The sequence below is a fragment of the Macaca thibetana genome, chromosome 1 (assembly GCF_024542745.1).
Source record: "Macaca thibetana thibetana isolate TM-01 chromosome 1, ASM2454274v1, whole genome shotgun sequence".
NCBI classification, from domain to species: domain Eukaryota; kingdom Metazoa; phylum Chordata; class Mammalia; order Primates; family Cercopithecidae; genus Macaca; species Macaca thibetana.
Window position 1 is genome coordinate 130,152,375 of NC_065578.1, and position 26,053 is coordinate 130,178,427.

At 37.6% G+C, this 26,053-nt stretch overlaps 1 protein-coding gene and 1 long non-coding RNA gene across 2 annotated transcripts in view; one reads left to right on the forward strand and one right to left on the reverse strand.

Annotated features, from left to right (window-relative positions):
• The window catches only part of FCRL4 (Fc receptor like 4), a 23,521-nt gene extending 21,560 nt beyond the window's left edge, over positions 1–1,961 (reverse strand). The window contains exons 1-2 of the mRNA XM_050779586.1: positions 1,931–1,961; positions 354–374 (exon numbers count right to left, since the gene is read on the reverse strand). Coding sequence (XP_050635543.1) covers positions 354–374; positions 1,931–1,961 — 52 coding nt within the window. The remainder of the gene's footprint in view (positions 1–353; positions 375–1,930) is intronic.
• LOC126948322 (uncharacterized) overlaps positions 1–26,053 on the forward strand; it is a 166,444-nt gene that overhangs the window by 69,871 nt on the left and 70,520 nt on the right. The window lies entirely within an intron of this gene.

Here is a 26,053-nt window from a genome sequence, read left to right on the forward strand (position 1 = left end):
GAAGTATTGGCTTCTTTCTACCCTTTTCCTCTTGGGATGCTATGCATTCCATCAGGCTTGGCTAGAATCCCACATCAGGCAGGGTGGCAGCTCCTCCTCCTGTGGACTCTGTGACACATATCCCAGGCCCTGCCATGTTTATCCAGCACAATGGCAGTTTTGGTTTAAGAGAGTGACCCCCAAATAGCCTGATTCTTAGAGTCAGGGTCACCACACCAGCTGATGTTTCCACATCCCTGCAGCCCTCAGGAAAAGAATGAAACGGACAATGGGGACTCTTGTAAGTATTTGAGATAAGATATAGTTATTAGGAAATCTAGAGATATAAAGGAGCAAAGAAAATAAGGACTTACCAGATTGTCCACAGACTGGAGCTGAAAGAGAGTAAAGAGCCAGCCATCAGCATAGGCAAGGAGTCCCAAACTATTCACCCTGAGAGCCCACACACTCGTATGCTACTTCCAACCAAGAGGAAGAGAAACGCGTTCCGTTTCACCCATCCCGGGGAAGTGAGGAAACACAGTGGCTGGACGCTCAGGCTGTGGGCTCAGACGGTCTGGTTTGAATTTTAGCTGTATGACCCAGGGCAAACCACATGAACTTTCAAGTCTCAGTTTTCTCATTTGAAAAATGAGGCTCACAAAATCGACCTCATAGTAGTACTGTAATGAGTTAGATCTGTAAGGTTTCAATTAATGGCTGCTGTCATTAATTTTTTAGTATGGGGCTGCTGCTGCTCCCTCTTCTCTTGACTCAGAACACTTATTATCATAGCTAATTTGGAACTCAAAATGAGACAGACAGTAGGGGGTAGTAGTTAAAAGCCTAGTTTCCAAAGTTAGATTATGGGTTTGAATCCTGTACTAGCTGCATAAACCTTAGGGATAAGACCAACATCTTTGTGCCTTCATTTCCTCATTTGTAAATGGGAGTTATAAAAGTTCCACCAGATCAAATATTAGAGAATTGGATAAATTTATACATGGCGTAACCTTAGAAACGTGGGATGTGGTCAGGGCTCAGCAAAAATTAATTGACACCCTCACACATTATCCTATAACTATTTGCGTAATATTTTTCTCCTATTGTCGAGTCAGATGTTCTTGCATATGTACATTGAGGTTCTATTGAGAATGTCACCTCTTGAGGGCAGAATCTCTGTCCTGCAGGTCTCCATATCCTCTGTGGTACCCAGCAGTGTGGTATGCCAAGTATACCCATCCATTCACTCCTTAGTTCTCATCATATGTCAATCACACTAACAGGTCTTCCCTTAGTTGGGGTCTGGGGATCAGGTGGGAACTAGACAAATATGCTTAATAAATATTTAATGTACAACAGACTGACTGTTCTTTAATTCCCTAGCTTGAGCTACTAGGAAACCAGTGCCTCATTTGTACAAACACTGACAAGTGGTACAAAAGCAGGAAGAAAAAAATCAAAGGGAAACCATCTTATCTCTTCTCTTCTCATGCTCTTTGCAAACATCAGAGCAGGTTTGATCTTAGAATACAGAGAAGGCAATAACTATTCCCAGCAGATGATCCTTTCTACCTGAGTTCACAATCAGGACTTGGTCCTTCACAAAGGACTCAGTCCATCTTCTCTTCTGGGTCCTCATGCTCTGTGACTTAGGGACTGAACCTAGCTATAGGTTTCTTTTTACATAAACAAAATAAGTCCATTTGGGGATAAAATGATTTTCCGTAGGCAATTAATAGCAAAAGTAGATGAGAAATACATCTTTGGAAATCAATCATTATCATTTTTCCCCTTCTACCAGTAAATCATTATCTTTCCTTTTTGTTCATTTTCTGCTGTTCTAAAATGGGAGTAAAAATCCATGATTGCAGCAGCCCAGAAAAGAGGGCTTTTGCTCATGGTAAGGCTCAGCTTTGCAGCAAGCAGAGGCCTCCTCTCAATCACTTACCAAAGAGCAGCAAGGACGCCCACAGCAGCATGGAAGCCTGCTCCAGGGTTAGAGAAGTAGTTCTTAGTAGACAAGCCAGGTCAGCCCAGATTGCCAAAGCAGCACTTGCCTACACCAGCACCAGCAGCGAGCTCAGTAAGCTTCTTCTCTACATAAAGCTGATTGAGATAATGAAGTGAAAGGGGGAAGTAGAGGACTCTTTCTGAAAACACCAAACAACAATGTGGCCCAGTGTGAGAGAATCCAAACCATAAAAATCAAAATTTAATAGAACTAAGTACTGCTGTGACATCCTGGCGTAAATCACTTCTCAAGGCTAAAGCTACTCTATTTTCAGGACTCTCTAGCCTCTATCTTTCAAGGAAATCACAACCTATTCTCTCTGCTACCAGAGATGAGGTAAGATTGCAGGCATATTGAAATCCACATAATATAAGGATGTCCCTGAATCTCACCAGAGATGAAGAATTTCTCATTCAACATGGAAAAGGCTTCCTTTGACCCCTGATGCTTCTACTGGAACACCGCCAGCAGGCCGTCTGTATATCTGATGAAACATCTCAATCACAAGGCAACTCTCACCTTGTCTGATATATATGAAAATATCCTGACTCATCAGTCTGGGAGAAGCCACAGCTTTTGATCTGAGTAGAAGGCAAGCTGAGGAGTAAATTATAGCCCCATCATGCTCTTCCTAGATAATAGACCATAACATTTTACTTAATGTCCTAGAATCCGAAATTTGCTACAGGAATGTCTTGGCAAATATATATTGATTGAAATACATATGCCTGGTATCTGGTGGCAGAGAGAATAAGTTGTGATTTCCTTGAAAGACAAGAGGCTACAGAGTTCTGAAAATATGATGGCTTTAGCCTTGACATCAGGATGTCAGAGTGGGTACTTAAATAATTCTATTAAATTTTGATTTTTGTCATCTGGATTCTTTCACACTGGGCAACATGCCGTTTGGTGTTTTAAGAAACACCTAATGCTCTCCCTATCCATAACAAACCTGAACACTCTGCTCATGTATCGCAGAACTTAAAAAAAAAGTTAAGAAAAAAAACAGGGAAAAATCCATAATGACTTTTCTGGTACATATAACCTTTTGGTATGTATAACTCTTTAAAACTTTTTTATGCTGTTATCTTGTGTATATAGATATAAAAAAATGTTAATGGCAAAAAAAAGAAACACCGTGGTGCTTCAGGTATGGTGCCAGGTGCTGGAAGTACAGTGTTAATCAAGACTTGGAAAGCTTTCATTCTAGTGGGGAAGACAACAAGTCAACAGGAAATTACATACAAGTGAAAAGTATTCTGAGAGTCCACTAGGAGAGAAATCTGACCCTGTTCTGGGGATGCACGAGAGGCTTCCCTGAGGAAGTAACATCCAAGCTGAAAGAATATCATTCCAGGACTGAGAGATTAGCATGGACTAAGATGGAAGGCAGTTATCGTGACCATCATCATCATCCTCAAGATATCTGTGAATAGATAATAGACATAAGATGGATTAAGAGTGGTCTGTATTTTTCTAATATAATGTTTTTCTATATATTTGTAATAGTTTATTTTATAACTAGGGTTTGTATCGAACATCAACTGTATTTTAGACAATGTCCATGGCCTTAGAAGAATAAAAAGGTGAATAAAGTGAATCTCTCTTAAAGACTTAGAAAAAATCATTGTGGTAAGGACCAGAGTAGACACAGGCACAAGGAACCATAGAGACACAAGCTGTCAAGGCGGCAAACGGGTCCTTTGTCTCCTTGCCTTGTGACCTTGCTGTCATCTTTCAGTTGCCTTCACTTGTCCCAGGAGGAGAAAGGGTGTAAAATGGCAGTCAAGAACCTGATCTGTAGAATCCCACACATTTGGATCAAACCTTGACTTCACCTCTTGCTATTTGGGTGACTCTGGTCAAGTACTTAGCCTCTTTCACACTGGTAAAAAGGAGATAAAAATAATGTCCAGCTGAAGTGGATGCTGATATTGATGCTTGTATGAATACATTAATGACATAGAACTCTGGGGTCAGTCCCTGTGCTGAGAACTATTCTGTAATACTCGAAGTAACAAGTGTAATGAACTGGAAAGCACTTTATAATTGACATAATATTCTACCATCATTTTTGTATTCCTTATAACACAGGAAAATAGTGTTTTGCATAAGTTTAGAACTCCAATATTTATTGATTGACTAAGGATTGAGGGGAAGTTGAAATCATATTGCCTGTTTTCTTGTTTCTACCATAAGTTTTGTTGAATGAATAAATTTCAATTAGCAAAATAACATTTCACATTTATGACATTATACAAGATGTCCAAACACAAAAATCATATTTATTTACAACTACTGTGTAAATGTTTAAGTTTACATCAGTCAAGTACTATTTTTGTTGTTGTGTTTAAGTCACGGACAGAAATGTTTTAGTTATTGGTTCCAGAAGTATGGTTTTACTTTGAAACATCAGCCAGGGAGTACATATACCATGATTTATTAAGCAAGTGCTTGACTAACCCGGAACTTTTAGATTTTATGTTAACAAAGGACAAAAATAATTGTTTTCAGTGAGAATGTAAGAAACCGAAAATTTGAAACTTTTCTAATTTTTTTTGAAAAACATTTAAACCATTACAGTTTAAAAAATAAAATTTCATTTTGGGGTAATTCTAGATTTATATACAATAGTAAGGATAATACAAAGAGTTCCCATATAGGAAGCCCTCACGTGTTTCAATTTCCCCTACAGTTATCATTTCACATCATGGTGGTACATTTGTCAAAACTAAGAAGCAAAGATTGCTGCATTGCTATTAATTACATGCTTATCCAGCTTTTTTCAGTTTTTCCATTGATAACTTTTTCCTCTTCTAGTATCCCCTCTAAGATACTACATTACATTTAGTTATCTTTGCTCCGTCTCTTCTGGTCTGTGAGTTTCTCAGTGTTTCCTGGTTTTTCATGATCTTGACAGTTTTGAGGAGTACTGGTTAGGTAGTTTGTAGTGTCTTTCATTCTGGGTTTGTCTGATGTTTTGCTCATGATTAAATTGGGGTTATGAGTTTTCACAAAGAATACCACAGTGGTAGAGTATCCTTCTCATCACATTGGGGGTATGGAATCTCAACATGACTTATCACTGGTAATGTAAATTGTGATCACTTGGTTAAGGTAGTGTTTGCCAGGTTTCTTCAATGTAAAATTACTGTTTGTCTTTTTCTATATTCTTCTTTTTGGAGCAAGTCCAGCCCACAGTCAGGGTGAGAGGTGAGGTAGGGGGATTTGTCTCCTTGTTCTTATTTACTTATTGATGTAGCCATCCATTCAATCATTTATTTATATCATTATGGATTTGTATGTTTACTTTAAACTTTGGTAACAATATAATGCTTTATTTATTTTGTTGCTCAAATTGGTCCAGCTTTGGTGAGTGGGAGCTCTTTCAGGTCAACTTCTTTGAGCCTTTGACAAACCCTCATCCTTTTCCTTATTGGAACATTTTTGTACTCTCTGGCACTACGAGTTGCTCCTGGCTCATCTTACATTTTCCTGCCCCAACTCTAGAATCAGCCACTTCTTTAAGGAGCCCCAATTCCTTTCAATGGAAATTGATATTTAGAAACCAAGATCTGAGTGTGAGTATGGTCTTTACTACTACGGGAGAATCATACATTTTTAACTATGTGACAGGGAGTCTGTGGTCTTGTCAGTGCTTTATGGTTGGGAAAAATACTGGAGGGATAAACTTGTTGTTCTTGTTATTAAAAGACCCTTCTCCCAAATCAGTGGCTATATACATAATGATTTCTATAGCCATTTGTTAGTGATGGAGGAACAGCTGCTTGGAGTAATCAACTTTGAACTTCAAAGAAAAGGCAGTGAATAAGCTCAGTTACATTTATTTGTAGGCTAGTGCCATGTAGAAACTTCATTTTATTTTCCATGACTGCAGATAAGAATATTTCTAGCCTTCAATGGTAAAATATAATCTCCTTTTGTTTTAGAGACTTTTCAGAGATGATTTCTTGTTCTAAGTTGAGACTCTTCTATCTTCATGAACATACAGATCTTTTTGCTCAAAAACTTGTCCAAAGTGAGAACAGAATCACAGGTTGTTAGTGCCCTCTATTCTAGATTCATAGATCCACAGTTATGTAGTAGAGGGTGTGAAATGGACACCAGATTTGAACTCTAAGGCCTGGCTATGGTTTTGCTTCATCACTTAGAAACTATGTAGCTCAAGGCAAATCCATTTTGTTACTTGGAGACTTTAACACCAAACTTTGATTTCCCCAATATTTTTATTTCAAAAAATTTTAAACCTTTCAAAAAATGGCAAGAATAGTACAATAAATACTTACCTGCTCCACTGAGAGTTACCAGTTATTAACATTTAGCCATATTTGGTCAGCTTTTTCCTGAGGATTGGCCAAGGCAGTGCTGTTTGAGGGATGTGTCAGAAGGTTGCATGTGCAGGCTGGCTCATTCCAGTGTGTTGTACTATGGGATGGAGCTGGGAGCAGGAAGAGAAGTAGGAAGCTGTAAGCTTGGAACCGGAGACCAGAGCCTGCTTTCCTTATCATGCCTTGTTCTAGTACAAAACTCCCATGATCTTAAATGTTTTATTTGAACCCAGACTTCCAGGTCATTATGAAGGTATATTTATCAAAGTAGGAGAATAAAACACATCTTATTAGGTTATTAGATTGATTTATACTTTTTTTTTTTTTTGAGATGGAGTCTCTGTCTGGCGCCCAGGCTGGAGTGCAGTGGCTCGATCTCAGCTCACTGCAAGCTCCGCCTCCCAGGTTCCCGCCATTCTCCTGCCTCAGTCTCCCGAGTAGCTGGGACTACAGGAGCCCGCCACCACGCCCGGCCAATTTTTTACATTTTCAGTAGAGACGGGGTTTCACCTATGTTAGCCAGGACGATCTCCATCTTGCGATCCACCTTGCGATCCACTCGCCTCGGCCTCCCAAAGTGCTGGGATTACAGGCGTGAGTCACCACGCCCGGCCAATTTATAACTTTTAAATCCCCAGATTTGTATTAGGAAGACCTCGACTTGCACTGTTGCCAGGGCCTCTACAAAAGTTAGGGAGGCACAGAACACTTACCTAGAAGGGGAAGGGAGATACTGCTTTTCCATTAATTCACTTTATGTGGAAACTGATTTTCTACTACATTCATTTCTATTAGCCAAAACTGAGTTGATTCTTGAAAAAGAATCACCAAAATAAAAGTTTTAAAATCATAATTTTTAGATTTCAAGATTTCTTAAACGAAGCAATTTATTAGACTGTGTATTGAAGTATTAAAAAATTAGGTGCTAAAGTAAAATCACGCATCCGCTGGTAAACAACATTAAGCTAAGCATTTGATGGCTTCCAAATTTTGTCTATAACTACTCATTTTTAGCTGGAACTGCACATCACAAAAACACTCAACAGAGAAACACTTTAGAGAGGTGTATTTACAAAATTAAACTGGATGGTGAGCTTCACTTCATGGGAGAGGAGGAAGTTTACATTTTACCGATTCACCCTGGTTTGATTACTTTTTGTAGATTGGTGCCCCTGGCATCAGTTTTAATCTGGCTCAGCCTATTTCAGGGGCTGTAAATTCAAAACCTATGGGAGCCAGATAGGCAATGTAGAATGAAGAAAGTAATGTGGGAGAAAAACTAACTGCCAAAATTTAATAAAATTTGATTATTTTTGCTGAACTATTGGGTATGTGTGTAACATAATACAAACACTGGTTGGAGGTTATATTTTAAATTCACATTTGAAAAATACAAATTGGAATGCAGACACAATTAATTTTTAATTTTTCCTTTATTATTTATTATTTCTGAACTGGGGACTAAAAAGTTGACATCTCTTCTTTTGCACCAAGAAATCAGCGGCAAAACTTACATTTCACAGTGTATGTGCAACACAGGATTCAGCTTTGTATCCTTTAAATGGTTGCGATATTTAGTTTATTGTTTTATAAAGGCAAATTGCTGTTTGCAAATGTAGGCACTCTGCCCATGGATAGAAACTTTACACAATAGTTTTATATTTAGGATAGCTTCTTCTGAGATATTTGTAGATTTCTGGCATTCCTACATTGCCATATTGTTTTTCAGTATTGTCTTCCCTACTTCTATAATTATTGCTATTTGTAACTCTTCAGTCCCGCTATCAATATTAATTGAAAAAAGTCAATTCAACCATGCTGGTTTATTTTTAGATTTTTACTTTCTGAATTCACTTTTCAATTCAGCAATTTAGGATATATAATTCAATCCTTTTATTTCTGGAAACTGATTTCAGTGAATAGGATTATAATTTTCGGTAATTATTCATAAATGTTTATCTGAGAAAGATTCAAAGTGTTTAAATGGGTTGTATTGTTCAGTAAAAAGGCCAAGTATTTGATCTAATCTTTGGTAAGGAGCCAAGACCAAGTTTGTTCATTGGGTGAAATGAAAGAGTTATTTTTTTTTTCAATTCACCATGCCACAAGCAAGCCACCTAAAATTCATGTATAGTTGATCGGCATACTTTGCATCTAATTCATCAAGTAAAGTGCTAACGCTTCTGTGCTTCTAACCTCAGGAATATATCTAACTCATGGTTTTAATTACTGAGTTTGAGATATGTTCTGTTTTTAACTCTTTAGTGCAGAGTGAGTCTGGTGAATAATATAATGAGATTTAAGTTATCTGTCATTACAAAACATTACCATCTTGAATTTAAATTTCATAACAAGTTCAATGTTAGCCCCATTCACAATAGGGTCACCTCTCTATTATGTTAACTAATTTGTCCAGACTACATTCAACTCTTCAGGACCCATGGTAGATTATAAAAATGGCCACAAATTCTTCTCTTCCTTGAATCCATATATTTGCAATGTGACTTTGTAGCTGTTTACCTAGAGAGGTGGAATTTGTTTCTCTAGCTCTTGAATATGTTTTGGCCTGTGTCTTTGTGACATGACAAGCAATATGTCTTTGGTCTCTGTCAATGGTAATCAACTTTGATGAGTAAAATCAACATCACTTGTTGTCATCATTCTTGTCTTGAGAACATCAGCAGGGCTGAAGTGGTGAGGAGACTCCTCCAATCCTCAATTCCTGGTCCCTTACCCACATGTCTTCTCCCCCTTGAGTCTAGTCCTGAAACATCAACCCAAAGGAAATAATTGTCATTGCAGTACACTGGCTACAGCTGGGCAACTAGGCACTATCTAGGGCTGAGTGGACCCTTATGACAGCAAGAAAAATAAAACATGATATTTTGACTGAGACATAAATGAGAATGGGAGATAAACTGGGAAGAAAGAGGTTTGAGAGAGAGGATCTCAGAAAATCAGTAGTCAAGAAAAAGAAAGGTCCTCTATGAATAATGGGGTAATGTAATTTATGTAGGGCTTTTCGACATGGACATTTAGGTGGAGGAGAAACAGGAAGAGGGCAGAGGGTGGTGGAGGGAATACCTTAGCTGGAGGAGCAGTCTGGCAACTGGACACTCACAACCACAATTCTCCACCTTGCTTGGCTTTAAAAATTAATGGTATCAGTAGGTTAAAAGTAAGAGGAGAAAAAAAAGAAAGATGTACTATGCAAACACTTGTTCAAAGAAAGCTGAAACTGATCAAAGTGATGTCACCAAGATGGCAGAATAGAAGATATTCTGCTCATAGATAGGAGTTTGTAAAAGCCCAGTGGAGCTAAAGATCTAAGAAGGAAATTTTGAGAGTGCAGACAGATATCCAGGTGGCTGATCTGCCTTGCCAGTATTTCTTCTGGGTTCAAGCCCCAAAATAATCCAGTGCCCCAGGGGGTTGATTACTTTTCTGTTTGGTCTTGAGTTTGCAAGCAAAACTACCTGTCAAGGGCCTGAGAAAAAATTGTGCACACCAGTGCCTTGGCAGAAAGGTTCATCTGTTTGCTGACATCAGTCTTGGCAGTGAACCTGAAAGTTGCCTGGTTGCCCTGCTACAGCCTTCTTCAGCTGAGGTCCGGCATCAGAACTACTTATATAAGGACCCAGAGGAAGATTCACCCATACCTCATAGCCTGGGAGTTTAACCTTTACCAATGGGCTCCTTAGCCTCTGTCCTATACCAGATCCCAAGGGGGGCCAGTCTCAGCTCTGGTTCCTCTTGCTACAGATGGGGAACTATCTCATATGTTCTCAGACCTGCTAAAATATGCATATCTGACTGGATGAATGACACAGGCTCTCCAGGCTCTGTACTACAGAGGATCCTGAGGGGTCTCAGTCTCAGCTCTGGCACTTCCTATTGCAATCGGGGAGCTATCTCAGCTGTGCAGGAACTTGCTGGGAGAGGGATGCCACTCAAGGCTCACCAGGGCAGACTTTTGGCCCAAGGTCCCTGACCAGTGTTTTCATGCAGCCCAGTACCTTCCTTGGGTTTTCTCCAGATCCACCTGGGTTGGAAAGCTGTATCAGAGTCCTCATGAGACTCACAGAAAGCCTGAGATTAGAAAATCTTCTTATTGCTGAGAAAACTGCAGTGGTCACAGGGTCAGGGACACAACTGTCAGAAAACTTAGAATGCCTAGAAGGACCTCTGAAGAAGGACAGGCACACAAAAAGCCAGACTGTGGCTTTTTTATTTTAAAAAAAATACTTAATATCTTAATCTGCACACATTGTTGAACTTCCACAAGTATCAAGAAACTTCAGAGAAATATGACCTCACCAATGAGACAAAATAAGACACCAGAAACTGACCCTAAAGTAATGGAGATGTGTGATTTCTAAGACAAAGAATCCAAAATAGCTGTTTTAAGGAAACTCAAAAAAATTCAGGAAAACACAGAAAACGAATTTATAAATTTATCAGAGAAATTTAATAGAGAGATTGAAATAATAAAAAACAATAATCCCTGGAGCTGAAAATGCAATAAATGAAACAAAAAATGCAGTGGAGATTATCACAGAATTGATCAAACAGAAAGATCGGTGAGTTTGAAGACAGTTTATTTGAAAGTACACAGTCAGAGGAGAAAAAAAAGAAATAATTAAAAGGAATAAACAAAGCTTATGGTATCTATGAGACAACATCAAAAGCAAATACTCAGGTTATTCAAGTTAAAAAGAGAACTAGAGAAAGGCAAAGTGGTATTATTATTGTGTTATTATAGTGTAGTGTTATTATTTAAATAAATAATAGTGGAAGGGTTTTCAAACCTTGAAAAGCTAGATATAGATAAGTAATAGATGATGATGATAATTAGATAGATATATCCAGATATTGATCTATCTATATATTCAGTTATAGGAAGGTCAAAGATTCCAATCAGATTCAACCCAAATTATAATGCCACAAGACAAATTATAACCAAAAAAGAAGACCCTGAAAGCAGTGAGAGAAGAAAGCAAATAACATATGAGGGAAATCCAGTGCACCTGGCAGCAGACTTCTTAGCAGAAAGTTTACAAGCCAAAAGAGAATGGGATGATATATTCAGCATGCTAAAGAAAAAAAAAAAAAAAAAAAAAAGAACCAAGAATACTGTGCCATGCACAGTTATCCTTCAGGAATAAAGGAGACAAAGACTTTCCCAGAACCCCTTCTGGCCCCCAAAAGTAAAGAAATTTATCAGACCTATTCCATAAGAAATGCTAAAATGTGATTGTTATAGTAACAATCTGTTAAGAGATAGATAACAGAGAAATAAAAATAGACTGCAACACAATAATAGTAGAGCGCTCCAACATCCCATTTATGGCCATAAGCAGATCTTCCAGGCAGAAAATCAACAAAGAAACATCAGTGTTAAACTATATTCTAGGCCAATTGGACCTAACACGCATTTACAGAACATTTCATCCAACTGCTGCCAAATACAGATTTTTCTCACCAGCACGTGAAACATTCTGTAGGATAGACCATATTTTAGATCACAAAACATGTCTTAACAAATCTGAAAAAGTAGAAATTATATCAAATATCTTTTCTGACCTCAATGGAATAAAACTAGAAATAACAAGAGAAACTTTGAAAACTGCACAAAAACCTGGAAATTAGACAACATATTTCTGATAGAACAATGGTTCAATGAATCAATTAAGAAATTTAAACACTTATTGAAAAAAATGAAAATAGAAGCACAACATGTTAGAATCTGTGTTATATAGCAAAAGGGGCACCAAGATTGAACCATAAAAAAACAGAAAACCACAGTAGATCAGTAAGAAGTAATGAGATGGAAGCAGTAATAAAACTTCTCCCATCAAAGAAAATCAAAAGACCTGATGGATTTATTGCTGAATTCCACAAAACATTTGAAGAAGAACTAATACCAATTCTACTCAAACTATTTCAGTAATCAAAGAGGAGGGAATACAACCAAACTCATTTGAGAAGGCCAGAAATACTCTGATATAAAAACCAGAAAAAGAAACAACAATAAAAGAAAATTATAGGCCAACATCTCTGATGAACATAAATGCAAAATCCACAACAAAATACTAGCAAACAGAATTCAGCAACACATTAGAAAGATCATTCACCATAGTCAAGTAGGATACACCCCAGGGATGCAAAGATAGTTCACTATATGCAAATCAATAAACATGATAACATTATATCAACAGAATGAAGGAAAAAAAGTAGGATGATTATAATAGATGCCGAAAATCATTTGATAAAATTCAACACTTCTTCATGATAAAAACCCTCAACAAATTGGGTATAGAAGGAACATATTACAATGCAATAAAAGCCATATAACAAGCCTATAGCTAATATTAAACTGAACAGAAAAAATAGAAAGCCTTTCTACTAATATCTGGAGGCAGACAATGAAGCCTATATTCACCACTTTTAGTCAATATAGGACTGAAAGTTCTAACCAGAACAATTAAGCAAGTGAATAAAAGAACAGGCATCCAAACTGAAAGAAGTTGAATCTCCCTTGTTTGCAGATAACATGATCTTATATTAAGAAAAAAATAAAGACTCCACAAAAAAACTCTTGGAATTAATAAACAAGTTTAGTAAAGTTGCAGAATACAAAATCAACCTATAAAAATCAGTAGAATTTCTACCTGCTAATCGCACCCAATCTAAAAAATAAATTTAAAAAAATCTCACTTAACAATAGATACAAAGAATATAAAATACCTAGAAATCAATTAAACCAAAGAAGTGAAAGATCTTTACAAGGAAAAATATAAAACGCTGACGAAAATCATTGAAGAGGACCCGCAAAATGGAAAGATAGTACATGCTCATGAATTGAAAGAATTAATCTTGTTAAAATGTCTGTAATGCCTGAAATGATCTACAAATTCAATGGAATTTTTATGAAAATACCAATGACATTCTTCACAGAAATATATAAAAACAATCCTCATCCTAGCATTCACAGAAGAGAAAGAAATAATGGGCATCAAAGTTGGAAAAGAGAAAGTCAAACTATTGCTGTTCACCATATGATTGCATACCAAGAAAACCTTAAAGACTCATCCAAAAAGCTCTAGATCTGATAAACGAATTAGTAAAGACTTGGGTTACAAAATCAATGTACACAGATCAGTAGCACTGCTATACACCCACAATGACCAACCTCAGAATCAAATCAAGAACTTGGTCCCTTTTATAACAAATACAAGAAATAAATAAAGCACCTAGAAATATACTTAACCAAGGAAATGAAAGATCTCTACAAGGAAAACTATAAAACACTACTGAAAGAAATAATAGATGACACAAACAAATGGAGACATATCCCATGCGTATACATGGGAAGAATCAATACTATGAAATGACCATACTGTCCAAAGCAATCTACAGATTAAATGCAATTCCCATCAAAATACTATCACCATTTTTCATAGAACTAGAAAAAAAATCCTAAAATTCATATGTAATCAAACAAGAGCCTACATAGCCGAGCAATACTAAGCAAAAAGAACAAATCCGGAGGCATCACCTTACCAGACTTCAAATTATACAAGGCTATAGTTACCAAAACAGCATGGTACTTGTATAAAAATGGGCACATAGACCAATGGAACAGCATAGAGAACCCAGAAATAAAGCCAAATATAGTCCACTGATCTTCAACAAAGCATACAAAAACATAAACTGGGGAAAGGACACCCTTCAATATTGTATGACCTTCAACAAAGCATACAAAAATATAAATTGGGGAAAGGACGACCTTTCAATAAATGGTGCTGAGAAAATGGGCAAGCCACATGCAGAAGAATGAAACTGGATCTTCATCTCTCGCCTAATACAAGATGGATCAAAGACTTAAATCTAAAACCTAAAACCATAAAAAATTCTAGAAGATAACATCAGAAAACCTCTTCTAGACATTAGCTTAGGCAGATAATTCATGACTAAGAATCCAAAAGCAAATGCAACAAAACCAAAAAATAAATAAATAGGACTTAAACTAAAAACTTCTGCATAACAACAGAAATAATCAGCAAACAGACTACCCACAGAGTGGGAGAAAACATTCGCAAACTGTGCATCCAACAAAGGACTAGTATCCAGAATCAACGAGCAGCTCAAACAAATCAGCAAGAAAAAAACAAATAATCACATCAAAAAATAGGGAAAGAATATGAATATACATTTCTCAAAAAAAGATATACGAATAGCCAACAGACATATGAAAAAATATTCAACATCACTAATCATCAGATAAATGCAAATTAAAACCACAGTGAGATACCACCTTACCCTTGTAAGAATGGCCATAATTAAAAGGTCAAAAAATGATAGATGTTAGAATGAATGTAGTGAAAGGGAACACTTTTAAACTGCTGGTGGCAATGTAAATTAGTGCAACCACTATGGAAAACAACATAAAGATTCCTTAAAGAACTAAAAGCAGATCTACCATTCGATCCAGCAATCCCACTACTGGGTATCTACCCAGAGGAAAAGCAGTCACTATATGAAAAAGATGCTTGCGCACACATGTCTATAGCAGCACAATTTGCAATTGCAAAGATATGGAACCAACCTGAGTGCCCATCAACCAACCAATGAGTAGATAAAGAAAATGTTTTACGGCCGGGCGCGGTGGCTCAAGCCTGTAATCCCAGCACTTTGGGAGGCCGAGACGGGCGAATCACGAGGTCAGGAGATCGAGACCATCCTGGTTAACACGGTGAAACCTCGTCTCTACTAAAAATACAAAAAACTAGCCGGGCGAGGTGGCGGGCGCCTGTAGTCCCAGCTACTCGGGAGACTGAGGCAGGAGAATGGCGTAAACCTGGGAGGCGGAGCTTGCAGTGAGCTGAGATCCGGCCACTGTACTCCAATCTGGGCGGCAGAGCGAGACTCCGTCTCAAAAAAAAAAAAAAAAAAAAAAAAAAAAAATGTTTTACATATATACACACATATATACACATATATACACACATACACATTTATATATAAATATATACATGATATATATAATATATATAACATGGAATACTACTCAGCCATAAAAAGGAACAAAATGTCTTTTGCACTTCTTCGATGGAGCTGTAGGCCATTATTCTAAATGAATTAACTGAGAAATGGAAAACCAAATATCGTATGTTTTCACTTATAAGTGGGAGCTAACCTATGAGGATGAAAAGGCTCAAGAGTGATATAATAGACTTTAGGGATGCAGGGGAGATGGTCTAGAGGTGGGTGGGGGATAAACAATTATTTGTTGGATACAATGTACACTGCTCGGGTGATGGGTGCACTAAAATTTCAGAATTCACTTCTAAAGAACTTATCCATGTAGCCCAAAACTACCTGTATTCAAAAACTACTGAACTATAAGAAGAAAAAAAGTCCTCAAATTTGCATAGAACCACAAGAGACCTTGAATAGCTATAGCAATCTGGAGCAAAAAGAACAAAGCTGAAGACTTCACACTATCTGACTTCAAAATTTACTACAAAGCTATAGTAACCAAAACCGGGTAGTACTCACATAAAGAGATACACATTGACAAATAGAATAGAACAGATAATCCAGAAGTAAATCTACACATTTACAGCCCACTCATTTTCAAAAAAGCACCAAGAATATATATTTGGGAAATGATGGTCTCCTTAATAAATGGTGCTGGAAGAATTGAATATTCATATACAGAAGAATGAAACTAGATTCCCATCATTTGCCATATACAAAAATCAACTCCGAATGTATTAAAGATTTAAGTGTAAGAACTGAAACTATGCAATTACTGAACCATTAGGGAAACACTCCAGGACATTGCTCTGGGCGTAGATTTTTTGGTAAGGCCTCAGAAGCACAAGTCACTAAAACAAAAATAGACAAATGGGATTTTATGAAGATAAAAAGCTTCTTCACAGCAAATAAAACAAAGTGAAGAGGCAACCTACAGAAGGAGAGAAAACATTTGCGAACTATCCACCTGACGGGAGATTAATACCAGAATATATAAGGAATGCAAATGACTCAATTGTAAAACAAATACATAATCTGATTAAAAATAAATCATAACCTGAATAGACATTTCTCAAAAGAAGACATACAAATCACCAACAAGTATATGAAAAAACACTCAACATCACTAGTCATCAGGGAAATGCAAATCAAAAACACAGTGAGATATTATTTTACCCCAGTTAGAATGGCTATTATCAAAAAGACAAAAAGTAGTAAACGACGGCAAGGATGTGGAGAAAGGAAAACACTTGTGCACTGTTGATAGGAATAAGTTAGCATAGCCACTATGGAGAACAGTATGGAGGTTTTTCAAAAAGCTTAAAAGAGATCTACCATGAGATCCAACAATCCCACTGCCTGGTATATATTCAAAAGAAGGGAAATCAATATACCAAAGAGGCATCTGCACTCTCAAGTTTATTGCAGCACTATTCACAATAGATAACATATGGAATTGTCAACAGATTGTCAACAGATGAACAGATAATGTGGTATATATCCACAGTAGGTTATTATTCATCCATAAGAAAGAATGAAACCCTGTCATTTTCAGTAACACGGATAGAACTGGGTCATCATATCAAGTAAAGTAAATCAGGTACAGAAAGATAATTATTGCATGGTCTAACTCATGTGTGAGAGGTTATAAAGTGGATTTCACTGAGGTAGAGAGTAGAATGATAGTTACCAGAAGCTGGGAAAGGAAGGGGAATGAGGGAAAAAAGAGAAGTTGGTTAATGGACACTAAAATGCAGTCAGATAGAAGGAATAATTTCTAATATTTGATAGTGTAATATAGAAATTATAGCTAACAATAGTTTGATGTATATTTCAAAATAGCTAGAAGAGAAAACTTTCAATGTTTCCAACAGAAAGAAAAGACAAATGTTTGAAGTGATGGATATCCCAGTTAACATGGTTTGATCATTACATATTGTATACATGTGTCAAAATATCACATGTACCCCAAAGTATATACAACTTGCTGTATTAATAAAAATACAAAATTTCCCTTAAAAAGCTGAAATGGCTAATTAGTATCAGAGAAAGTAAACTTTGTAGCACAATGAGGGAAAAAGAGGGACATCACCTAATGATGAACAAGTTAACTCACCAATGGGAGACCACAATCTTAAATGTGCATGCACTGAAAACAGAGGTTCAAAAAATGAAGCAAAACCTGACAAAACTTAAAATAGAAATACAGAAACCCACCATTATAGTAAGAGATTTTAACACTTCTTTGAACTGTTAGAGGGAAAATCAGCAGGAGTATAGAACTGAATGCCACCATCAACCACCTAGACACAATTAACATTAATAAAACACTCCACCCAATAACAGCAAAAAACACATTCTTTTCAATGGCACATGAGAAGTTCACTAAGATATGTCCTATCCTGGGTCACAAAACAAATGTGACAAATTTCAAAGATTTGAAATAATGTAAGCCATATTCTCTGATTATAATGGAATTAGACTACAACTTTATAAGAGAAAGATAACAGAAATATCTCCAAACACTTAGAAATTATATAAGATATCTCTAAGCATTCAGTGGCTCAAAGAGGGAGTCTGAAAGGAAGTTACAACGTATCTGAGCTAAATGAAAATGAAAATATAATGTATAAAACTAGTGGGATGAAGCTGAATCTGTGCTTAAAGGGAAATTGGTAGGATTAAAGGCTTACATTAGATAAGAAGAAATGTCTCATTAGAATTTAAATTTGCAGATTCCGAATAGAGAAAAAAAATAAAAGTAAAAACCCAGATCGAGTAGAAGAAAGCAAATAGTAAAGATAAGAGGAGAAATGAATGAAACAATAAAAATATGCCATCTCACCACTTCTATTTAACATTGTACTTCAAGTTCTATCAAGTGCAGTAAGGCAAGAAAAAGAGACAAAGTTATATAGATTGGACAGTGGAGAAAATCCATTGTTATTTGTAGATAACATGTTTCTCTACGTAGAAAACCTTCTAGAACCAACAAATGAGCTTAGTAAGATGTACGAGGCCGTTCTTGTGTTGAATTAAAGGAATACCTAAGACTGGATAAGTTATAAAGAAAAGAGGTTTAATTGGCTTATGGTTTTGCAAACTTTATAGGAAGCATGGTGCTGGCATCTGCTTCTACTGTGGCCTTAGGAAGCTTACAATCATGGCAGAAGGTGATAGAGAGCCCGCATGTCACATGACTAGAGCAGGAGCAAGAGAGAGAGAAGGGGGAGGTCCCAAACTAGCTGAGTGAGAAGTCACTTATCACCAAAGGGATGGTACTAAACCATTCATGAGGCATCTGCCACCATGATCTGATCACTTTCCACCAGGCCTCACTTCTAACATAGGGAAAACATTGGATTCTCACATTTAGGAGTCCATTTGAGGTCCTTGAAGGAGTGTGCAGAGAGGAAGATAATCTCTACAGGCCTCTAAAATGGACTAGAGGGGAGGACAGGGCTGTGGTGGCATGTAGCCCTGTTAAGCTTTGTAGCACTGATCATGGACTTGTGTACTCACCTCCAATCTCTTCTGTCTCCCTTACCATTCGGTATAAATTGAAAATAGGAACCATTTTTCCATTCAAGTTGGGGGCACTTCCTCCATGGATTATTTGGAAAATATTACTGTTTATTATAGTGCATCTCAGTGTACCCTGGAAAGAAAAATACCTGCTTCTTGCCCACCAGCAAGGCTGAACTTCTGGAACCCTAAAGGGGAAGGAGCCACATTCAGAACACGTACTTGAACAATTTAGGGAGAAATGCTGCTCCCTAACTCATCTAGTGGGTGATTATGTCCTCGGGTACTTAGAATCCTTGTTTAACATGTAATCTTCATAGTTTGGGATGATCTCAGTTATAATTCACACACAGTGGCCTGACTGGAAGCTGGTGTGTGTGGGTTGTGTGTTTGTATGTATTTACACATTCATGTGTTTGTGGTGCATGTATGTGTGTCCTTTGAAGAGGCTGGGGATGAGGGATAATAAATTTGTCTGGTTCCCCTCTCATCTCTGGGAATCTGAATACTACAGGTGGAACTGAAGGCTAAGCTGGGGAGATTGAAGGGAAGAGACAAACCAGACAATTTTTTTTTGTTTGCATTAAAAATTGAGCAAAAAGCAGGTTACCTTGTTTGCATGAGGAATAGAGGTGGTGATGGGGACCGGTGAGAGAAGAGGATAGTTTTTAATATCTTTTTGTAGGACCAGTTAAATCACCTGAAACTATTCTAACTTTTCCCGTGAGACAAATACCAGTTTATTGCCAGATAATACACACAATGATAGCTTCTGCTTTCATTTCCTGTAACAAATAATGCATCTTTTTTTTTCTCCAAGTTCCATATGATAAAACAAAGAACCTGCCATGTTGCAAAATAGTGTGATAAGGGACAAGTGAAGAACATCAAAAGGGCCCATGAGCTGGTCTGGGCCTAGGAACAGAGGTGAGGAAGAAGATGCCACAAAATGTGGGGAAGCTGAGATGGTGTGTGATGGCTTAGGGAGCTCTGCTACAATGTTCTCACCAATAGGTGCTAGAAACAGCCAAAGTTTAATTATTTCTTTCCTCTCTCTTAAGATTATGACAATAAAATGAAACCATTGCATGTGAGGTGCTTGGCAATGGATCTGACACATTCTAGGTCCTTGATCAACTGCCCCAGGGGGTCAGGAGAGGAAGGAGCCAAGGATAATACCCAGGCTCCTGAATGGGGTCATTTGCTGAGAATGAGAACACAGAAATAGACTAGAAGGTAAAGATAAACACAGCAGTGAACACACTGAGCTTGAGGCGTCAATGGAGACGTCTAGTAGAGAGCTGAATGCAGGGTCTGATGCTAGGCAGAGGGTAGGGGGTGGAGATACAGACATGGGCATTAGCAGCTTGGGAATGATCATTGAAGGCAGGGAAGTAGATGTCCTAGTAAGAATGTAAAATATGAGATGAAAATGGGCTCATGACAAGACCCGGCGCTTGAGGGGAGGGTGGAGGTGCAGAAAGAGGAGGCAGCAAAGGAGCCTGAGAATGGTGGAGGGCAGGATTCAGGAGACAGTGATATCAGGGAACCCAAGGAAGACAGTTCTCAGAAAGAGACAGAGAAAGGAGTCAACAGTGCCAAATGCTGGGTGGTTCCTGGTCACTTGTGGAGTTCTCAGGGGTACTTGCTGGTGGAGGAAGTCCGAGGAGTGAGTGTCTTGGAGCAAGTATACAAGTGCAGCTGTGACATGGAAGATGAAGAAACAGGAGATAGTTGCAGGGTGAGGTTAAGGGGATGCTGAGAGGGGAGAGTCCTGAGAATGTTTAAGGGCTGCAGCAAAGGAGTGAGCAGGGTCCATGGAACACACCAGAGAAAGGGGAACTGCATTAGAGATCGGTGTTCCTAAAACAGTGGGAGGAAAAGAGACTTGAACCACAGGAGAAGGCACTCACTTTAGACAACAGGAGCACACTGCTTTGTGTGGGGACAGTGTGAGAATTAGGAGAGATGAATATAAAGGCAGGTCAGTAGGAAGTGTGCTGGTAAGAACTTGAAGACATTACTTTCTACTGTTCATTTTTTTTTCTGAAAAATGGGAGGTTCTGTCATTTACCATGAGTGATAAGGTAGGTTAGTGTCTTAGTCTGCTCAGGCGCCAAAACAGAACACCACAGACTGGAGATTGGACATCCGAGATCAGGGAGCCCGCATGGTTGGGTTCTGGTGAGGTCTCTCTTTCTGGCTTGCAGATGGCTGCCTTCTCACCGTGTGCTCACAAGGTGGCTAGAGAGTGATGGGGGTGGGTGAGGGGCGGGGCGTGGGGAGAGAGAGAGAGAGACAGAGAGAGAGAGAGAGAGAGAGAGAGAGAGAGAGAGAGAGGTCGATATATTCGTCTTACTGTAGAACACTAATCCCATCATAAAGACTCCACCCTTGTGATCTCATCTAACCTACTTACTTCCCAAAGTTCTGATCTCCAAACACCATCACATTGGGCTTTAGGGATCCAACATAAGAATTTTGGGAGGGGAGGGTAACACAATTCAGTCCACAGCAGATGGAAGTTTGAGAGAATGTGAGAGGCAGTCAGCAGAATGATGAAAGTGTGGGCTCTGGATTCAAACTACTCGGATTTAAATTCTGGTTCTGATACTTCCCAGCTGTGAGGACTTGAGAAATGACAGTCTTTCTATGTCTCTTCCTTTAAAATCTGTAAACGGGGATAGTGACATCTATCTCACAGAGTGCTTATGAGGATTAGATGAATTAAAACGTGCAGAATGCTTTAGAGAGTCTTGGCGCATAGGAAGCACTCAATATGTGCTGGCTATTATTAGTTTATATTATCTTTAGCTGTCATGCACTTAACTGATTGTTGAATGGTGTTAACATTTTGTTGTGGTTAGGTATTGTGAATTTGTGATAGGTCATCCAGAAGACTTGTGATTCTCTCAGGCAGTGTGAGAGTTGTGCAGAGGTTGGATCAATACAAGGTTCATGATTTGCTAACTAGGTAAGACCTGGTGGTAGTGAAACAGAGTTATTTAGGAGCCTGGCTGGAATGTTTGATGTGCTTATCCATGGGATTTTAGCAGGGTAGTAAAAGAGGTGTGGTAGATATGGTGAGCAGGTACTCAGTGGAGTTCCTCTACCCTGGAGGCAGTAAAGCAAACCCCACATTTACCAGGTTCTGTGGCAGCTGGGGCTCTGAATGTGATTTAAGCTTCATTGTCAGAGGTGGGATTGGAGGTTGGAAGTGAGGCAGAAGTCACCCTTTTGCTTTTTCTGGTCTTCTGTGTTAAGGACAGTGATGGTGTCACTGGATTTTCTGCCATAGCAGAGGCCCACATGTGTCTCTCTATATCTGTGGGTATTGGGAGAAAAGGTGTTGGTCTTTGATTTTTCTTGAATCAATGTGCATTTAGAAGGTATGGCATGACTCTGCAGCCAGCAGTGCTAGTGGTGACTTCCTGACCCCGAATCAGAGCTGGTTATTTGCAGCCAAGTATCCTAGTTGATGCATGCATGGGTGCTGATGCCATGCAGGGTGAGTACAGGAATTTGGCTAGAGAAAATGTCTGAGTTTGATTTTGGTGAGAAATGACCAGGAGGTTGGTAGATAGATGACTGCAATAAGGAGGTGTAGAGTGTGATATAGTCAGATATATCCTCAAAGGACTGGGTATCAAACAGTTTGTGGAGAAACTGTGATTTGGATACAACAGAGAAAAGCAAAGAAGGCTTGACTACCTCTCTATCCTAAAATATGTAAGTGTGAAAAAATGGTTGACGATCTTTTGAGAACTTCAAGGGAGAGAGGGAGAGACAATCTCCAGTTAAGGATAACCCTTTCTACATTTATTAAAAAAAATTAATTTTGTGCATTGTATCTTTTCTTCTTCAGTTATGTTTTACATTTGGTTGTAATATATTATGCATTTTAATATGTTGACCTTAAATTCAGAACAATTAAATGAGTTCTGTTATTTAAATATTATATATTGTTGTAGGGAGACCCCCTGAAACTATTGCTATGGAATAAAAGATGAAATGCTCCTGATTATTGTAAATACAAAATTGCATGCAGAATTGTGTAAAGACAATGCCAGGTTGGACTGCCAGAATGAGCCAACAGCACGTGATGTGCTTCCCCCTGCAGAGAGCCTATGAATGGACGTGCAGTCAGGGAGGTTTCACATCACCAAGATTCCTATCCCAGAAAAGCAGATGTTCATAGCTCTGGTAATAGAATGCGACCCTTGTGGAGAGCCTATAAATGGATGCATGGGCGGGGGGGCGGTCCATATGGATAAGATAGGGCTATAAACGCCCTCATCTTGCCGCGACTCCTCTAGGCCTCTTTAGAGTTAAGGCATACTCCCTTCTGAGAAATTCTGGTCTAATCGGCTGTCTAACTTCACGTCCTATTTCTATGAATTGTTTGCAACCAGCTTTTGCTGCAACTGTTACTGCTGATTAATATCTTACTAATCATAGGTTATGGAAAGACTGTATTCCTGTTTTAAGGCTCTGTTAGAAATTACTGATGCACACACTATATTGTAAATTCTTACCTCTGTATACTGTACTTTTGCATACAGATGTTATGTTAAAGAATTACTTCATCCCCATGTGACCATCTCACCTCATAATCAAATGACCCTAAATCCCTCACTAACCTGCCCCCACCCTCAGTAAACTTAATAATAAATGCTGGCATATCCAGTGCATTGCTGGCACCGCGAGACCAGAAGGCGGTGACCCCCCTGGACCCAGCTTTCGCTCTCTTGTGTGTGTCTATTATTTCTCAACCTGCCGATCCACCTGGGAACAAAGAGAGCCCCGTTGCATTGTGGGCTGCTGCCAGATCCTGCAATATATTATATTATTAATGCTTATATTAAGCTGATATTAATACAATCCAAATATGTATAAATTAATATGTCAATTGTAATCCCTAGGAAAACCACTTAGAAAATAACTGCAAAATATATGGTATAAGAAGGGAACTAAAATGACACCATACAAAATAATTGTTTGATATGAAAAAGGTGACAATGTAGGAATAAAGAATCATAATACTTATAAACATACATACATGCAACTAACAAAAGAGCCTTAAAAGATGAAGCAAAAACTGACAGAATTGAAAGTATGAATAGATAATTCAACAACAGCAATTAAAGACTTTAATAAAACAATTTCAATAATGACTAGAAAATCTATTCAGAAAATAGAAGACAATAGAATACCCTAAACCATGTAGACCTAACAAGTTTATTGAACTATTCATCTTCCTTCTTTTGAACTGCTTGTTCGCTATTGAGCTAATCACACATTCTTTTCAACTGTACCTGGAGTGTTCTTTCAAAAAGACAACATATTAGGTCATAAAACTTTATTTCATGAGCTTCAATAAACTTAAGTGTGATATCATGCGAAGTATGTTCTCCAAAGCCAGTGGAATGAAATTAGAAATCAGTAACAATAAGACATTTGGAAAAATCACACATCTATGAAAATTTAAAAATGCACTCTTCAACAACTAAAGTGTCAAAGAGGAAATAACAATGGAATTAGAAAATACTTTGAGATGAAAAAGTCTGAAAACACAACAGACCAAAACTTATAGGATATATTGAAAGCAGTATGCAGAGGGCAGCTTATAGCTATTAATGCCTATGTTAAACAAAAAGAAAGATCTTAGATCGATAACTTAACCTTCCAACTTAAGAATCTAGAAAAAGAATAGCAAACCAAACCCAAAGCAAGCAGAAGGAAGAAAATAATAAAGATTAAATATTGCATTGTATGCATATACTACATTTTGTTCAGTCATTCATTAGATGATGAACATTTCTGTTATTTTCACCCTGTTTATTATGAATAATGTCATGTTTTTATATAAATATGTTTTCAATTTTGTTGGAAGCTTACCTGTGAGTGGAATTGCTCGGTCATGTGTAAGCTATGTGATTAACATTTTGAGAAACTGCCAAATTGCTTTCCAATGTGGCTGCACCATTTCACATTCCCTCCAGCAATAAATGAGGGTTCTGACTTTTCCACATGCTTGTCAGCATTTGGTATTGTGTGACTTTTAAATTATAATATCATGGTAGATATAAAGAAGTATCTCATTGTGACTTTGATTTTCATTTATTTAATAACTAATGATGTGAAATATTTTTCCACATCATTTGAGGTGTGTCTATTCAAATTATTTGCTCATTAAAAATACTGAGTTATTTGTGTTCTTATCATTTAGGTATAAGAGCTCTGTATATTTTCTGGATAGTAGACTCTTATAAGGTGTATGATTTGCAAATATTTTGTTCCATTTCCTGGGTCATCATTCACTTTCTTGATAATGTTCTTTGCTGCATAAAAGTTTTTAATTTTGTTGAAGTCCAATTTATCTGGTTTTTCTTTGGTTGTTTGTGTTTTAGATATCATATCTAAGAAATTACTGCCTAATAAGCAAATAATTTCATTCATGAATGTTTTCAGCTATGTTTTTCTTAAGTTTTTTAGTTTTAGCTCTTACAATCTTGTCTTTGATACATTTTGAACTAATTTTTGTTTATGGTATGAGGTATGTTGTATTTTCAAGGTTTTTTTTTAAATCTTAAAGTGTTTTCTAATTCCACTGTGATTTCTTCTTTGACATTTTGGTTGTTGAAGAGTACCTTTTTAAGTTTTCACAGATTTGTGATTTTTCCAAACTTATTATCATTATTGATTTCTAATTTCATCCCATTGAATTGTTCTGGCACCCTTGTTGAAAATCAATTGTGTATTGACGGATGGGTTTATTTCTGGGCTTTAAATTTTATTCCCGTGATCAATCCTTGTGTCAGTGCTACATCATCTTGATTATTTTAGCTTTCTGTTAAGATTTGAAATTGTGAAGTGTGTCTTCTGTCTCTATTCACATGTTTATGTGGGCATAAAGGAAGCCTAAAAGTTGAAACAGTTAACAGTGGTTATTTTCTGAGGTCTGTTTTTTTTTTTATTTTGTGTCATCAGATTCTCTGTAATACTTATCAGAAAAAGAGATTATCTATTACAGTTTTTTAGCACGCAAGTGACATGCTCAGTGCTGTGCTCCAAATAGATAAAGCCACATTATGCCAACAAGAGGCTTGTCATCTTGGTATCCAGTTACAGTTTTTATGTCCAT